General features: G+C 36.5%; 4 protein-coding genes across 4 annotated transcripts; 3 read left to right on the top strand and 1 right to left on the bottom strand.

Annotated features, from left to right (window-relative positions):
- Nucleotides 1-1,270: 1,270 nt before the first annotated feature.
- Nucleotides 1,271-3,746, top strand: LOC111466071 (zinc finger AN1 and C2H2 domain-containing stress-associated protein 11-like). The gene is made up of 2 exons (XM_023110646.1): nt 1,271-1,641; nt 2,589-3,746. Exons 1-2 carry the CDS (start codon nt 1,543-1,545, stop codon nt 3,366-3,368), a joined length of 879 nt encoding a protein of 292 aa, XP_022966414.1. The 5' UTR covers nt 1,271-1,542; the 3' UTR covers nt 3,369-3,746.
- Nucleotides 3,747-6,462: 2,716 nt separating this feature from the next.
- On the top strand, nt 6,463-6,932 carry LOC111466141 (40S ribosomal protein S28-1). The gene has a single exon (XM_023110742.1). The coding sequence runs from the start codon at nt 6,501-6,503 to the stop codon at nt 6,696-6,698; it is 198 nt and encodes a 65-aa protein (XP_022966510.1). The 5' UTR covers nt 6,463-6,500; the 3' UTR covers nt 6,699-6,932.
- A 348-nt stretch (nt 6,933-7,280) lies between these two features.
- On the top strand, nt 7,281-9,559 carry LOC111466138. The gene is made up of 3 exons (XM_023110738.1): nt 7,281-7,439; nt 8,937-9,037; nt 9,134-9,559. Exons 2-3 carry the CDS (start codon nt 8,944-8,946, stop codon nt 9,280-9,282), a joined length of 243 nt encoding a protein of 80 aa, XP_022966506.1. The 5' UTR covers nt 7,281-7,439; nt 8,937-8,943; the 3' UTR covers nt 9,283-9,559.
- Nucleotides 9,560-10,249: 690 nt separating this feature from the next.
- Nucleotides 10,250-13,983, bottom strand: LOC111465923 (leucine-rich repeat receptor-like tyrosine-protein kinase PXC3). The gene is made up of 2 exons (XM_023110395.1): nt 10,915-13,983; nt 10,250-10,835 (listed from the first exon to the last, which is right to left on the bottom strand). The coding sequence occupies exons 1-2, from the start codon at nt 13,259-13,261 to the stop codon at nt 10,510-10,512; spliced, it is 2,673 nt and encodes an 890-aa protein (XP_022966163.1). The 5' UTR covers nt 13,262-13,983; the 3' UTR covers nt 10,250-10,509.
- Nucleotides 13,984-15,843: the final 1,860 nt, after the last annotated feature.

The following is a 15,843-nucleotide window of genomic DNA, read 5'->3' as shown; positions in this document are numbered from 1 at the left end:
AAAACTTCATAACCATAGGAAATGTTTTTGGGATATTTCTGTACGTGCCAAGTTTTTGGTTCATAGTTTAATTGCTATGTTAAGGGTTGGCACACTGCTTGCACGTTGATACCATTTGTAATAGTTTATTTTCTTGTCTGCTTTTGATTCATTATGTGTTGCTGTCAAGTTTACCAAGATTACCAATTTAAAATGTCTTTGTTAAGGAAATGTTTTAATACCTTTAATGTTTGGTTTCAATCTTTCATACCTATAATGTTTGATTGGATGCTATAATGTTTGATTGGATGATGTAAAATTTCTTCTTAAACATCTCAAGGATTGAACATATACAGTTCTTTAACATACATGGAGTGGAGGGTGGTATCTCTTTCTATGAGATTACTCAAACTATTGTACATGCTTGTCATAGATAAATATAAAGTTTCTTTTCAACATTCAAATAAATATAAAGAAGGAAAATGTATTAATTAATATTTAAGAAGAAAATTATTTATTATATTTGATATTTTAAATTTGGATGGTTCAAATCCATTAAATAATGTATTATTTTATTTAAATATGATTTAAAGAAAATATATATGTTTTAAATATGAGGGATATTCTCTCTAGTCTAGGACCACGGGTTGAAGCGTATTCCTCGAGACTCATAAAACAATATATCCGAGTCATAATGAGAAAGCTTGTTAGATTTCTTCTTCTCCTTTTTTTGTTGGGTCAAAAAGAAGGATGGAAATATAAGCTAATATGTCAATTTTGACATATAAGCTAATATGTCAATTTACGTCAATAACTCGAGAAGCCATTGCTGAATATATACTAAATAAAAATTTGGAAAGTTGGGCATCTTCTTTTTGCTAGGATCGTGTTTTTCCTCCACCCTAAACTCATTATGTCGCCGGAGAGGAATTCAGAATCTGAGACAGCAATGGAAAGGGATGTATTTTGTCATTTGGTCCCATTGCTGATCGGAGTTCTAATTTGAGCAACATAACGACTATGTTATTAGAGAAAAAAATACAATGTGTGGCCGACTAGAATCTTCTAAAGTCAACTTAACAGATTGATAATTAGCTAAAGATCGCTCCTAATCCAACTCGAGAATGAACTCGATCGAGGGAAGTTTCAAAGAATAATATCCAAATTCATCCCATTAAGTAAATAAAGTAACTCTGAATTGAACGGGAAGTGTTTGGATAAAAGTTGAGTTTTTTTTTTTTTTTCTGTTCACCCAATCAGAAAAAAGTGGGGCTGGTCCTGATTATACACTGAATTTCTGAAATCCGAACCGGAAATTGGGGGAAAGGGTCAAATTAATCCCAACTAGACTTTTCTAAGACTATTCCTCTGAAGCTTTTCGTTTTCGCCTTCCTCCCAATACGCGGAAACTTAAAGCTTCAGATCCATTTCAATTTCATTTCCGATTCCCAGTTTCTGGCATCTTCTTCTTCTTCTTCTTCTTCTTCTTCTGTTTATAATCTTGTTTTCAGCCTGTAATTTCACAATCTCGTATCGAAAATCTGCTTCGGTTTTGGTTTGGGTATGGGAACTCCGGAATTCCCTAATCTTGGAAAGCATTGCAGCTTTGAAGATTGTAAACTGATCGATTTCTTGCCCTTTACTTGCGATTGTTGTCACCAGGTTCTCCATCTTTCTGTCTCTTTCTAGATATTTGATTTGAATCTATGTTCAATCACTGTGTAATTTTGCTTCTGTTTTAGTGATTTGTTTGAGTTGGATCCTAGGATGGTTTCTCTTGTTATTGGAAATTTATGTTTGCTTTGACTTGGTTTGATGAACAAATGATCGGCTCTATGATATAGAAAATTTTAGCTGTGAAGAATGGAAGTTTTCATGTTTCTCTGGATCTCCTAGGGTTTCATTTTCAAGCTTAATCTTAGTTTTTAATGATATGGTTTGATGGTTGCAAATGTGATAGAATCACGCATCTCCACAATGATACGATATTGTCTACTTTAAGCCTAAGCTCTCATGGCTTTGTTTTAGGCTTCCCCTCATACCTGTAGAGATGTATTCATCATTCCCTAAATTAGGCCAACGTATAACTCTCTCCCAATAATCCTCCCCTTAGACAAACTACATCATGGAGCCTTCTTTAAGGCCTATAGAGTCCTCGAACAACCTCCCTCCCCTTAATCGAGGCTCGACTTCTTTCTCTGGAGTCCTCGAACGAAGTACACTATTTGTTCAAAACTTCAGTCACTTTTGAGTATAGCTCACAACTGCATTGTTTGACATTTGAGGATTCTATTGACATAGCTAAATTAAGGGCATGACTCTGATACTATGTTAGGAATCACGGATCTCTACAATGGTAAGATATTGTCCACTTTGAACATGAGCTCTTATTACTTTACTTTGGGCTTTCCCAGAAAGCCTCATACCAATAGAGATGTATTTCTTACTTATAAACCCATGATCATTCTCTAAATTAGCTAACGTGGGACTCCCTCCCAATAATTGTGAACCCTGAATTACACGTGATTGTAACAAAATAAACCCTCTGTGAGAGAACTAAACACTTATTGTCTGGTTTGTGTTAGTAAGTGATCATAAAGCTTTTACAGGTCTTCTGTTTGGAGCATCGTAGCTACAATAGGCATAGTTGTCCAAAAACTGATAGGCGTGATGTTACTGTTGTCATCTGTCCGCTCTGTGCCAAAGGAGTTCGTCTCATTCCAGATCAAGACCCGAACATTACGTGGGAGATTCACGTAAACACTGAATGTGATCCTTCAAATTATGATAAAGTTACAAAGAAGAAAAAGTGCCCTGTACCTGGCTGCAGGGAGTTGTTAACGTTTTCAAACACGATTAAGTGCCGGGACTGCTTGGTAGACCATTGTTTGAAGCACCGGTTTGGACCCGACCATAAGTGTTCGGGACCGAAAAAACCAGAACCTGCTGGTTTTCCATTTGTTGGTCTTCTAAGTCGAAGTAGAAAAGAAGAGAAAGGCCCTAAGAAAGCATTGCCCCCCACAACATCTTCCTCTAGTTGGACTACATCCCTCCTTAATGCAGCCTCATCTGTTAAAGCCTCAGCCGAGGCGGGCATGACGAAGTTGTCGAATGAAATCAATCATGCTTGGAAAACAAAAAGCAGCAGCAGCAGCAACAATGGAAGTGCGAATAGACAAATCGAGCAATGTCCACAGTGTGGTGCTAAGTTTTCATCAGTTTCATCGTTAATAGACCATGTCGAAAAAGTCCACGAAAAGGGTGGCAATCGACCTGGGGCGAAGAAGGTAGTAATCGATGCTTGTCCGAAGTGTAGTAGAGGATTTGTTGATCCTGTCGCCCTCGTGGAGCATATCGAGAGGGAGCATGGTGGTACTTCAAGAGCTTGAGCAGCGTACATATGAAAGCAGGAAATCTTGCCAGTTGAGTCAGCTACACATCACGAGGTAGGAACGCCAGTTCAATCTCGAGTTTAATTGTTTAAACAAACCATCTCGTGAATGAATAGATCATTATGACTGCCCTCTGTAAACTTGATTTATTTTGGGATGAAGAAATCTGAGAAGTTCCCATTTGTAGAATACTTGAGTTATTGAATTCATTGCCTGGAAGACTACCCATTTATCTTCTTTGGTCATTAGTTATCTTCTTTGTTTCATTTTGCAAGTGTTTTGGAGTCGCCATTTATGCAATCATTTGGTTGATTTGTACAAATCATGTTGTATTTTCCTGCTGTATCAATGGAGTTTTGACTGAATTTCTCTGAACTCTCAAGTTTCAGTTCCTCATTTTTCTGGGTTTCTATATGTATGTATCTATACATGTTCCATCCATGCATGTACGTGGACAGAGACGCGAGAATATAATCTCATCCTTGACTCCATTTATCTAACGAGGAACGTTCCTCACCCCCTCTCTCATTCCTCGTCTAAACAGAGAAACCATACCCTGTTTGGGGCAGGTCTTTGCAAAGCTAGACATCTCTATTCGTACTTGGATTTTTTGCTTTTACTTGGAAAATAGTTATAATAAAAAGAATGAGTATTTAAAAATCCTTAGTAAGTGAACCCAATGTTGGAGTCGAAAATGCAAACACATATAACTATGGTTTCGTATTTTATGAAACCTAAAATCATGTTATTTAAATTTTTATTTTCGGGTGGGCTTGGATTCATAGTACTTTTCTATATATGACTCATGAACATACCGACTATGTGAATATCCTGTTTTTGTAGATCGAAGTTTATGCACTCTCGATTAGTCTAACAACAAAAACAAATAAGACCTATAATCATCATTGTTATAGATATGCCTCTATACAAACATTTGAGGAGAAATAATCTATGGTTAATGTACATAACATATGCACACAAGGTTTTGCATAAAAAAACATGATTTCATATGGTAATGTCCGTAATATTTTTTTTGTCTTTAGGACTCTTTCATCTTTAAGGGCTTCCTAGAATCTTATGATCCTATAAGAATCTTGAAATTCTTCGATTTGAATTCTTTTTCTTAATTGTAGTTCATCCAAAAATTAATATGATATGAAATTTTGTGATAGACAAAAATTTATCATCCACAAATTAAAAAATTAAAAAAATTAATGATTTATTATAATTTTTTTAAGATAAAATAACTATTAAATTAAAAAAATAAAAATTTAGATATGTATTAATTTTTTCTTTTAAATGGAACGATTTTTATAATATTTTATTTAAATTATGTAAAAGATTACGGTTCTATTGATCGAAGCCCTAGCCCAGGTCATAAGTTGGGCCATGTTAAATGGGCCGAAATTTGGGCCTCGCTGCTGAAATCCGAATCCTTTGTATAAACAGAAAAACCTCAAATATAACCGAAAACCACAGATTTGGCCGCCGCTTCATACACTCTGCCCGTGAGATTTCGAATCCCAACTCTGCAAAATCCTTCGCCGACGGTTTGTTTTCTTAATATCTCTGTCTTTTCGTTTCAATCTGTTCTGTTTTTCAATTATATTGGGTAAAAGAAGAAGAAGAAGGAGAAGAACTTGGCTTTTTATGTTTTTCCTTTTCCTTTTGTGATTCGTTATCATTATGAGTTTCCATTTAATGTATGGTTGCTTAGTTTGTTGTTGTTTTAAATATTGACAGTTGATTCTCGTTTTCTGGATGTTGGGTTCGTTCTTTCTTTGGTACTGAAAGATCGTTGTCGTAATCCTATATTAGAATTTGACTCGGAGGTTCTTAGTATTGAATCATTCATGAACTTGTAGATTGTATATTGTTGCTGGTTCTGAGCGAGAGAGACATTTGGGCATGACTATGTTAGGCTTTTATCGTGCATGTCAACGTGAATATGTGCAGTTTGGGGTTAAATTTGTATGAAATTATTGAAGAAAAGAGCGAAGCTAGGCTAAGGTCTCGGTGAAACTTCCTTAGAAATCTCAGGAAAGAGTTGGTAAGTTACTAGATTAGGTTTTTCCTGCATCAGGTTAATTTTGAAACATTGTTTAACTGTACATAGAATGAAGAAGAAATCTCAAGTTTTGATATTGTAGACTACAAATTTGATGAACTTTGATATAATATATGAAAAAATAATATTATTAATTGAGATCATGAGAATTGTGATTGAGAGGGGAAGTCATGACGCCGTAGAGGTAATAGGACCTTCTTAAATGACTCGAAATGAAATTTATAAAAAGCGACAATAAATATCGTTCAGAATTGCCTTTTAGGCATTCAACATTCTGCCATTAAATCTTTGTTTCTCTTTGAATAAAAGTTACTTAGTAGCTACTTAGTAGAATTACTCCTGCAGTCTAGGAACGTACCGTTATAAGTAAGAATTTGAGAAGGTTTCTCTCAACACTTTGATTTCATTTAACCATTTACCTACACAAAATGTACACCAGTTGGGTAAAGGGATATTGAGGTCTATTTCACTTTCCAAGAACATCGTCCCTCATTCATATGGAGAATTTGAATCCTTTCAGAAACTTGTGCCCCAAGATGGCCCTCATAGGAGTTGTCATGGGTGGCAATGAGAACGTCAATAAGGATTTGCAGTAAAGGGCATCTCCTAGAATATCTCTGATTAATGTTAAGGCAGTAAAGGGCGATGATGCTTCTTTTTCATCTATGATTTTCCACTGAAGTTTAATCTCAGAGCATATGAATTTTGTTCTCTTATTATATGGCAATGTACTACTTGAAATTGATTTGAATTTTATGATTTAAGCATTTGAGAACCATCCTTCTGGCATGCATTTGGACAAATGCACACTTTGTTGTTTCCTTCCGGTGTAGCTTTTAAGAAAGTTCTATGTGGCTTGCTGTTTTTGTTGGGTTTTCTTCACATTCTCTTTTTTTTTCAACCTCATCCATGGCAGTTGCTACATGTAATCTGCAAAAGATCTGTTCATAGATGGTATAAAGTTATAAACTGAAAACAACATCATATCTCCTAATTGATCGTTAAAATGCCTCTAATTTCCAGGTTCCTCTCCAATCTCATCACCTCTATTCATTTAAGAAATGGAATCCCAAATCAAACACGCTGTGGTGGTCAAAGTAATGGGTAGAACTGGATCAAGAGGGCAAGTGACGCAAGTGAGAGTTAAGTTTCTCGACGATCAAAATCGATACATCATGAGGAATGTCAAGGGACCTGTGAGGGAAGGTGACATTCTTACTCTCCTAGAGTCTGAGAGAGAAGCCAGGAGGTTGCGCTGATGATGCGATGTTCCCAGTTTTCGTGTTACAGTTACCGATGATTTTCTTTCTCATCATAATACACTCCTTACGACTCGAATGATGTCTGCTATCAATTTTCGCATGTTTTCAGAAATCTGGTTTTTGGTTACTGGCATGTTGTCTCAAACCTTAGATTTTAAGGTAGAGATAATTTGTTTGAATAGTCAAATGATTTAATTATTCCATCTTTATTTCCTGCCACAAGGGATTATTTTTTGTTTTGAGCGTGAAGAATTTTGGGGCGTACAATAAATTTGGTAATGTAAAATTCAATATGAATAATTTTAAAAATTAAGAAAAATAGTTACAAAATTTACAATGAATTATGTTAAGCTAAAAATAAAGGACAAATTAAAAATATTAAATTATGTATTCAATTTTAAATTTAATTTATTTTAATTTATAAAAGTTTTTTTCTTATTTAATATTTTATTTTTGAAATGTTTTTTTTTTCTTAAGAAAAACAAAAGTCAGCCCACTTTGTAAGATAAAATAAAAACAATTTATAGATGTACAGACCGGCCGAACCGAACCGGTTCGGTTTGGATTTTAACCTAACAAATTCACAAGCGGGTATCCCGAAGTCTCACACGCGTCTTTCTTAACACGCGAAGTTTCTCTCTGCTCTTCCAATTTGCCTCTTTCTCTCTCGTCTTCCTCACCGCCTCCCGCAGCCCTTCTCCTATCGACGTCGGTCCCTTTTCAGGCGACATAAATCAGGTACTGATGAAGAATAGTCCGGGAGGAATTTTCAGATCTGATTTTTCTTTTCGCAATCCCCTTCTATTTTCTCTTCCTTATTTATTATATCTTCTAATTTTCTTTTTTGTGTTTGTTTGTTTTTGATTTTCTTCGATCCATTTTTGTTCTGTTATGAGCTTTAGATTTTCTGTATGGCAAGGTGAAGAAAAGAGACCCCTTTTTTGTCGATCTATTCGTGTTTTCTTGTTCTATTTTCACATTATTTGTATGATTTTTTTTTTTTTTTTTAATACGAGTATCTGTATTTTTTTCACTTATCTTAGATCACGATTCTGAAACAACCGTCTTCAATTTCATTCTAAAGATAAATAGAATTTACTAAGAGGTTCTTAGTAATCCCCAATCTCAGGCTAAATGTATTTGATTCTTAGCTGTTGGGATTTATTCTGATTCAACTCAATCTTACGGGTATCGTTTGCTATTTTTCTACATTGGCAAACTTTTATTCAGATTTTTTATTCCTTCGTTCTTCCTGTTTGTGATCTTTTGTGGATTTTCCCTTTTGATTATTAGGGAGGAGAGATATGAAGGTGAACCACAGATTTTTTAGTGCTTCTAAATTGAAAACAGATGGTTGAGACTGATATTAATCTTTCACAAAAGAGAGAAGAAAAGAGTATTGGTTGGGTATGTGTATCATGTCATTTGAATTAAGAAGGTAGTTGGTTTGGAATAAAGTCTTAGAATAAAAATCTTTGAGTGGTTTTAGGGTTTTTATTGGGATTTGATAATTTTGGATGAGAGCGAAGAGAGTAGATGGAAGCAGAAACTCAGAAGTCTCTGCAATTAGGGAGTTCATTTCCTTGTCAAGTTTGTGTTGTGGGTTTCCTCTGTGGAGTTTGTATTGCTTCTCTGTTTCTTGGTGCTTTTACTTTATTTGGTGTCCCTTTGGAATTTGCTTGGAGTTTTTTCTCACCCAATTCAATGTATGCTTCACTTTGGAATTCAACTTCTGAAAATATTAGTAAAAGTTGTCATCATCATAGGAACTATTAAGCTTCAGTCATACTATTTTTCATCCAGTTATTGTTTATGTTTCTGTTTCTTTTTTTCTAAACATAAATAGTTACGGTCATGCTATGAAAAAACCTCATTATGACGTTCTTTTGAAATCTAAGAAAAGAAAGAAATCAAAGAGTATTCTCGGAGGTGTCAAAGCTTTTCAATGATGTTGTTTACCGCGCTATATCTTGTTGTAAATTGTCTAATACTTTTGTTTCCTGGAGGTCACCTCCCTTGTAGTAAATTGGGAAGGTTCTTTCTATAATTATTATGGGCAACACATGCCGTTCGTAAATGAAATCGAGAAACAGGAAATTAGAAACAAAAATGTTATCTATTGGGGCCTTAACTTAATAAAGTAGATAGATGTAGCTGGTGGAGTTTGGTGCAGTTCGATCTAATCCTGCGTATAATATGGTTCATTTGACTTGGGAACGTATCGATCCATTACAGTTAGACGATGGCAGCAAAGTACGTGGCAGCTTCTCTAGTCGGAACATTTGCAATTGCGTATATTGCTGATTACCTTGTTTCTGACAAGAAAATATTTGGAGGTAATGATAGTTTCTTTGGACTTCGGCCATTGCTTGGCTTTCAGTTTCTTTGATGTGCTACCATTGCTCTGTTGTGTTGATTTAATTTGTTTTCAGGAACAACCCCAAGTACTGTTTCGAACAGCGAGTGGTGGGAAGAAACTGACAAGAAATTCCAAGCATGGCCTCGTACTGCCGGTCCACCTGTGGTGATGAACCCAATCAGTCGCCAGAATTTCATCGTCAAAACCCGCTCTGAAGCTTAAATGTTACATTAGTTGTGAATCTATACACTTTTGATTGGATGGATCATTCTGCTATGAAACTACTGCCTAGTCATTAAGCAGTTCTAATCTGCCTTGCCTTCATGTTTTGAGTCGGGAACTTGAAGCAATTCTTGTTGTTCTGATAGTCATTCTTATTCCTCTTTAAAAGTTGCATCGTTGGTTTGTTATGATGATGATGTCATGATGTTGAATCTTAAATAATGCAGTGGAAAATTTCCCACCTCCTTCAGACAACGAACAATCATCATCTTTCTTATTTACTTCGATTTATGAGATCTCCAAGTTCTTCATAGGTGTCTGGTTTGCTTGTTTATGATTTCTTTGTTGCTGTAATTTAGGGTTCATAGTTCAATTTCTTCTTTTGGATTTTCCTTAGAAGGTTTTTAATATTTGGGTTTTTTCTCGAAGTTTTTAAAATGCATCTGTAACGGAGATTTTTCACCATCTGTGATAGAGATTTTTCACACCCTTATAAAATTTGTTCTCTCCAACTGAGGTGGGATCTCACAACCCACCTCATTTAGGATTTAGCATTCTTGCTAGTATTTGTTTCCTATTGGGGTTAAGCCTCTTTGCTGGCGCACCAACTTGTGTCCAGTTTCGAGTCCATTCCTTTTCAAGGCTGAGCCTCCTTGCTGACATATCACTTTGTGTCCACCCCTTCCGGGGCTCAGCCTCTTTGTTGGCACACTACCTGGTGCTGCACTGATACCATTTGTAATAGCATAAATCTACCACCAAAAAAGATATTGTTTTGAGGTTTCCCTTTTAGGCTTTCCCTCAAGATTTTTAAAATTGATCTACTAATGAAAAGTTTTCAAGTTTCGTTCTTTTCAACCAATGTGCAATCTCACATTAGGAATGGGAGTGGGATCCCAACGCATACTCCGTTAGATTAAGATTTTGAATTTAATCTTGTGGTCTTTCTATATGGTATTGTAACATCATGAAGAGCCCCCAAGCTCATTAGAGCAATTCACAACTCTGTATTCAACTCAAAGAAGATTACATCGTTAACCATTATGTAATATACAAATCTGGTTGGTTGATGATCAGAAAACAACGACCAGACTGTACAATAATGTATGGACACTCAGTTCCACCTGAAAACAATTACTTTCGTGAAGGATTCAAATTCAATCTTCATATCCAATGTCGTCGTTTGCATCTAGCACGACATCGAAGTTCAGGGAAGTCGGGAGCCCATCAATTTTGCTTGATCTCCATAAGCATTTCCACCACCACCTTCATTTTCGGCCTTTTGGCTGGTATGCTATCAGTGCATAGCAACGCAATCTTGAGAGCTGCAAGCATCTCCTTCCTCCATCCAAACGACACCGTGCTCAGCTGGGAATCAAGTATCTGTTCAGGCGTTTCGCCCCTTGACGAAGCACCATGCACCCACTTCACCAAGTCTACCCCTTCACCAAACTCCTCATCAACTGGAAGTCTGGTAGTGAGGATCTCAAGCAAGATAACACCGTAGCTATAAACATTTCCAGGTGCCGTAACTTGCATCGTGTACGCATATTCTAAACCGAACAACAAACCATTAGAATTTCCATTTCAGTTATAGCATTTCAGTTCACAATGAAGATTCAAGCAAGTTACCTGGTGGAATGTAGCCAAATGAACCAGCCACTGCACTAATGCTAGCAGTTCCTCTTGATGGATCGAGAAGCTTTGAGATCTCAACCTCTCCAACCAAAGGTTTGAAGTTTGCATCTAAAAGAACATTAGATGATGAAATATCAAGATGAATTATAGCCACATGATGAAGAAAAGCAAGCCCTTCTGCTGCTCCAATGGCTATCGAAAATCGTGTTGGCCAATCAGGTTGATACTCGGGTTGTTTTGTGGACTCGTGAAGCAGCTGAGCCAATGTCCCATTGGGTAGATAATGATGAAGCAACAGAGCCACATCTTCATATATTACATATCCAATGAGCTGCAGAAGATTAGCATGACTCAGTTTACCAAGCCTTTCAAGCTCTCTGATCATCTTGCTTTGATGATGAATGATTGTCTTATCCATGGATTTTAGTCTCTTAACTGATATGATCATACCCGAAGGCATAACTGCCTTGTAAACCGTGCTGAAAGTGCCAAAGATGAGCTTGTTCGAATCCTTCAACGTTGCTTTAACGACTGCGTCGAGATCTATTTCCTGTCGGAGATTATCATCGAAGACGTTTCCTGATATTATAATCGGTTGATCATCGACGGTTGCATCATCTGCAGTCCCTGAAGATTTAGCTGTCTTTTCCTGCTTTTCCTTCATTACAAAAAGTAAAACAACTATAGTTACTGATACGAAGACTGCCAGCCCGGAACCGATGACAGCTAGTATGATCTTGTAAGAGACCTTGTGATGGTAATCTTGATTGTATGACCCGATCGAGTTTTTACACGAAATGCTTAATGGCGCCCCGCAAAGGCCATCATTCCCTAGAAAACTAGAATTTGCACTTTTCTGGAATGGAACAAAAAAAGGAATCGAACCAGTAAGCAGATTATTCGAAAAATTCACCTCTATCAGGCTTAACATGCCCTTGAGTTCGGAAGGGATATCGCCCGAGAGATGATTGTTCGACAAATCTAACGAGACCAGTTTATCGAGCTTCCCCAACTCAGGAGGCACTGGTCCATTTAAATGGTTGAAACTCAAGTTCAAAGCTATCTGTAAATTCTTAATCCGACCGATCTCCGAAGGGATGCTTCCAGTTAAGTAGTTACTTCCGAGTCGGAGGTCGAGAAGCTTTGTACATTTTCCGATCTCATTAGGTATCTCTCCTTTGATTGAATTCTGTTCCAAAAGCAAGTACTGCAATCTTGATACATTGCAGATATCTGAAGGAATAGTACCGTTAAATCTATTGTTGCTCAAATCAAGCTTGTTGAGATTCTTACACTTGAGCATTGATCTTGGAATATCACCATACAGATTGTTGCCAGAAAGAATAAGTTCCTGCAGATTCATCAGTTCTCCAAGCTCAGAAGGAATTGTCCCGGTGAATCCATTCGAGGCTAGATTCAGCAAAGTAAGATTAGAGCACAGCGATATCCGAGACGTTATATCGCCCGAAAGGTGATTGTTATTCACTTCAAAGTAAGCAAGGCTACTAACATTTCCAATGGCAGGAGGAACAACACCAACAAGGTCGTTGTTCCCGATTCGAACGCTAGTAAGGCTTTTACAGTTCCCAATCTCTTCAGGAAGATTCCCATTCAATCTGTTTTGTGTTAGAACCAAAATCTCGAGCTTCCCCGAAGCGAAGACGCTTCGAGGAATCGGGCCTTCAAGCTTATTAGTATGCAGATTCAACACTTGAAGTTCAGAAACCAAGCCTAGATTATCAGGGATTACACCATCAAAGGCATTCTCATAGGCTGTAAAAACTCTAAGATGAGTGAAATTCCCAACCCACATTGGGATTGAACCATTCAATCTGTTGCTAGAAACTTGAAAATCCCTCAAATTCTCTAAGCCTTGAAGCTCATCTGGAATCTCTCCCACCAGTAGATTATTGGAGAGATTCAATGACTTGAGGTTCTTCAAACCACCAAGCTCGGGCGGGATGGAGCCATCGAACTTGTTCAAAGACAAATCGAGAAATTCGAGCTCGAATAAGTTAGCAAAACTCGATGGAATTTTTCCATGGAAGTCATTGAAGGAAAGATCCAGCCATTTCAAAGCCTTGAGCTGAGAAATCACAGTTAGATTACCTCTAAGAGAGTGACCAGAAAGATCAAGAGCTTCAACCATGGAATGATTCAAACCACAACGAACACCTTTCCAAGAACAGTAATCTGAGATGTTTGAGCTCCAGCCAAGAACTTGAAGGTCCTCTCTAATGGAGGACATGATGATTTGATCATCAAGCTCAGCTACCAGAAACTGGGAATTTGAAAGAAACCCAAGAACCAAAATGAAGAGATAACAACACAAAGAGGCCATAAGAGATTGAAATGATTCACAAAAACCCCTTTAGAAATTGAAGCTGCCAGACCAGATCTTCCTCAAACTTCCCTTCCTCTAAGAGAAACACATTTCAGGGCAAAACCCCATAATAGACCGAAAGAAACCAAAGCAAAAATCAATCCCACTTTCCCACATTACCCATTTCAAGAAACAGGAAATTTCCAAGAAACCCCATCAAAGAGGGAAAGAGGAAGAACTGAATTCAAACCCACGAAAACCCATCTAAGAAACAGAGAAATCCCAAGAACATTCCAGTTTCCAGACAAGAAAACATCGAAAAAGAGAGCCAAGAAACCCCAAAACCATAGATTCAACAAAAAACAAGTGAAGAAAAGCTACAACCCAAAAGGGCAAACAATCAACCAACAAGAAACAACAGACAAAAAAGGGAAAAAAGTAGAAGACATCACAGAAAAACCTGAAGAAGCAATGGAGAAAACACTATTCCCAGATGAAATTGATGAAGAAGAAGAAGAAGAAGAACAGTGAAGAACATGAGATTAGAAGGAAGAAGGGTTTTTGATTCCAGAGTTTTAGAGAAGGGTTTTGGTGGGAAAGGGATTTGTGGGTCTGAGAGAGAGGAATGGATGTAAGTATCACGAGAAACGAAAGGCGAATTGATTTGGGTTTGGAGCATAAAAGAAAAGGGAAAGGGAAAAGGGAAAAAGGGGAAAGGAGTATGAGTAGCAAGTGTTGCAGAAGGGGCAGGGAGTGGTGGTGTGTAATGTATGTATCATTCATGGGACAACATGCTTTATTAGTAATATATTTTTTCAGTTGCCAGTTTCTGCCTTTTACATTTTCCCAATTAAATTTCTCAAAATCTTTTTTACAAAATTTTGGGGAATGTATGATTATGGCATAAGTTGAGCAGTTTTTAGCTACATTTCATCATTTACTACACAATTTTTCTCAAATCTATTTATGGAAGTGTTTACATGAACGTAGAAGTTGGGTGGGGTTATATACAACCCAATCCTCCCCTTCTCTATTACTTCAAAATTATTATCAAAATTAATGCAATACGTATGGTACATAAGTGATATTTTTTAAAAAACAACCTGACAATTCAGCCCAACTCAACCAAAAAAGAAAGGTTGGATTAAGTTATTAACTTTTTCGAGTTGCTCGAGTCACCGACCACTAAAAAAAATTCCGACCCAAGTAATATATATTATTATTTCAATCTAAGAGGACTAAATTTTAACTTTTAAAACGAAAAAGGTAAGTTTTTTTAACTCGGGTTAAAATTGGAGAAATTAAATTAAATTCTTTTATATGAAGAACCACATCTCCAACATCATGATGAGTTTGGTGTTTATATCTATCCCATCCTTTTGAAAATGTATATGGTAAATTGTTGTCATGCTTGGATTGGTATCTATTGCTCAAATATTGCTATTGATGGGATGGATTTTTATTTTCAATACGTCTTCAAAAACTTTATAATATAAGAAAGTATACCAAATTTGGATAAACATATAATACATTTTAAACCAAGATTTCACATTTATGAGTCTTATTCGTTTGAATTTCTGTGATTATCTGATAATGACACAGAACTGAATTGAACGTAGATAAAGAAGTGTTTAGGTTAAAAAAAATTGAACAGTACACTTCAGCCGAACAGGACCTTACGGCTCAATGAAGCTCAAGACATGTCGGATTCAAACTTTTTCTAAACAAATTTGAAAGAATGGAAAGAAAAATCTAAGTCAATTCTTATATAAATAGAATATGAAAACGGCTCAACAAGTAATATAAATTTTAAAATATTTATTACATTTTAAAATATAAGCTAATAAAATCAAGTTTTGCCGATTTAGACGTGGTTTTGAAGTATGGATTTGACACATGGTTACTCCAGCATTCTTCTTGTATCTACCACGATGTGCCATGCTAACTATTTGGGCTTGAACTGCGTCTAATAGCAATGTCGTATCAAAAACTAACATGAGTCCTTCCAAGGGACTTTGTTCTCAGTCATATTTCTTAGTAGAATTTTCAAGAAGTCATCCCATTGTTTCCCGCTATACATGCTTAATTTTGGAGTTCTTATGATTGACCCACTGAAAATAAAGATGCACCTTATTGGCATTAAACAGTAACTATCTATTGTTTTAAGCATTTCTTAATCACGCCTTGCATAGCCTTAGGACCCCTCTCATTTTGATTGATACGTTCATTCATGTACCTTTTCTACATTATTTCAGCTCTAACAACATCTATAATACGCTAGATCATCGTAAATCATTCCCATTATTAGAAACTAAAAACTTTCTTTCTAGTTTGATGCTTGAAAGAGAGAGAGAGAGAGAAGGTAAGATTGTTTGCATGTGGAAGAAGGAAATGTTAATGAGGAAAGCATGTGAGAAGAAATTTGATTGCTCATACACATCACTCTTTGAAAATGACCAAATGTTGCATTACCTAAACCATCATTTCACCTCTATATGTACAAACACAACTAGGCCCCCCACATTTTGCTATCATGCCCTCAATTTCAATTTATGGGGTAACCCATGTCGTTTTTTTTTTTTTCCCCCTTCTCTCTCTCG

The sequence above is a fragment of the Cucurbita maxima genome, unplaced genomic scaffold (genome assembly GCF_002738345.1).
Source record: "Cucurbita maxima cultivar Rimu unplaced genomic scaffold, Cmax_1.0 Cma_Scf00030, whole genome shotgun sequence".
NCBI lineage: Eukaryota > Viridiplantae > Streptophyta > Magnoliopsida > Cucurbitales > Cucurbitaceae > Cucurbita > Cucurbita maxima.
Note: the sequence above shows the minus strand (reverse complement) of the source record. Positions and strands in the feature narration are given on the sequence as shown.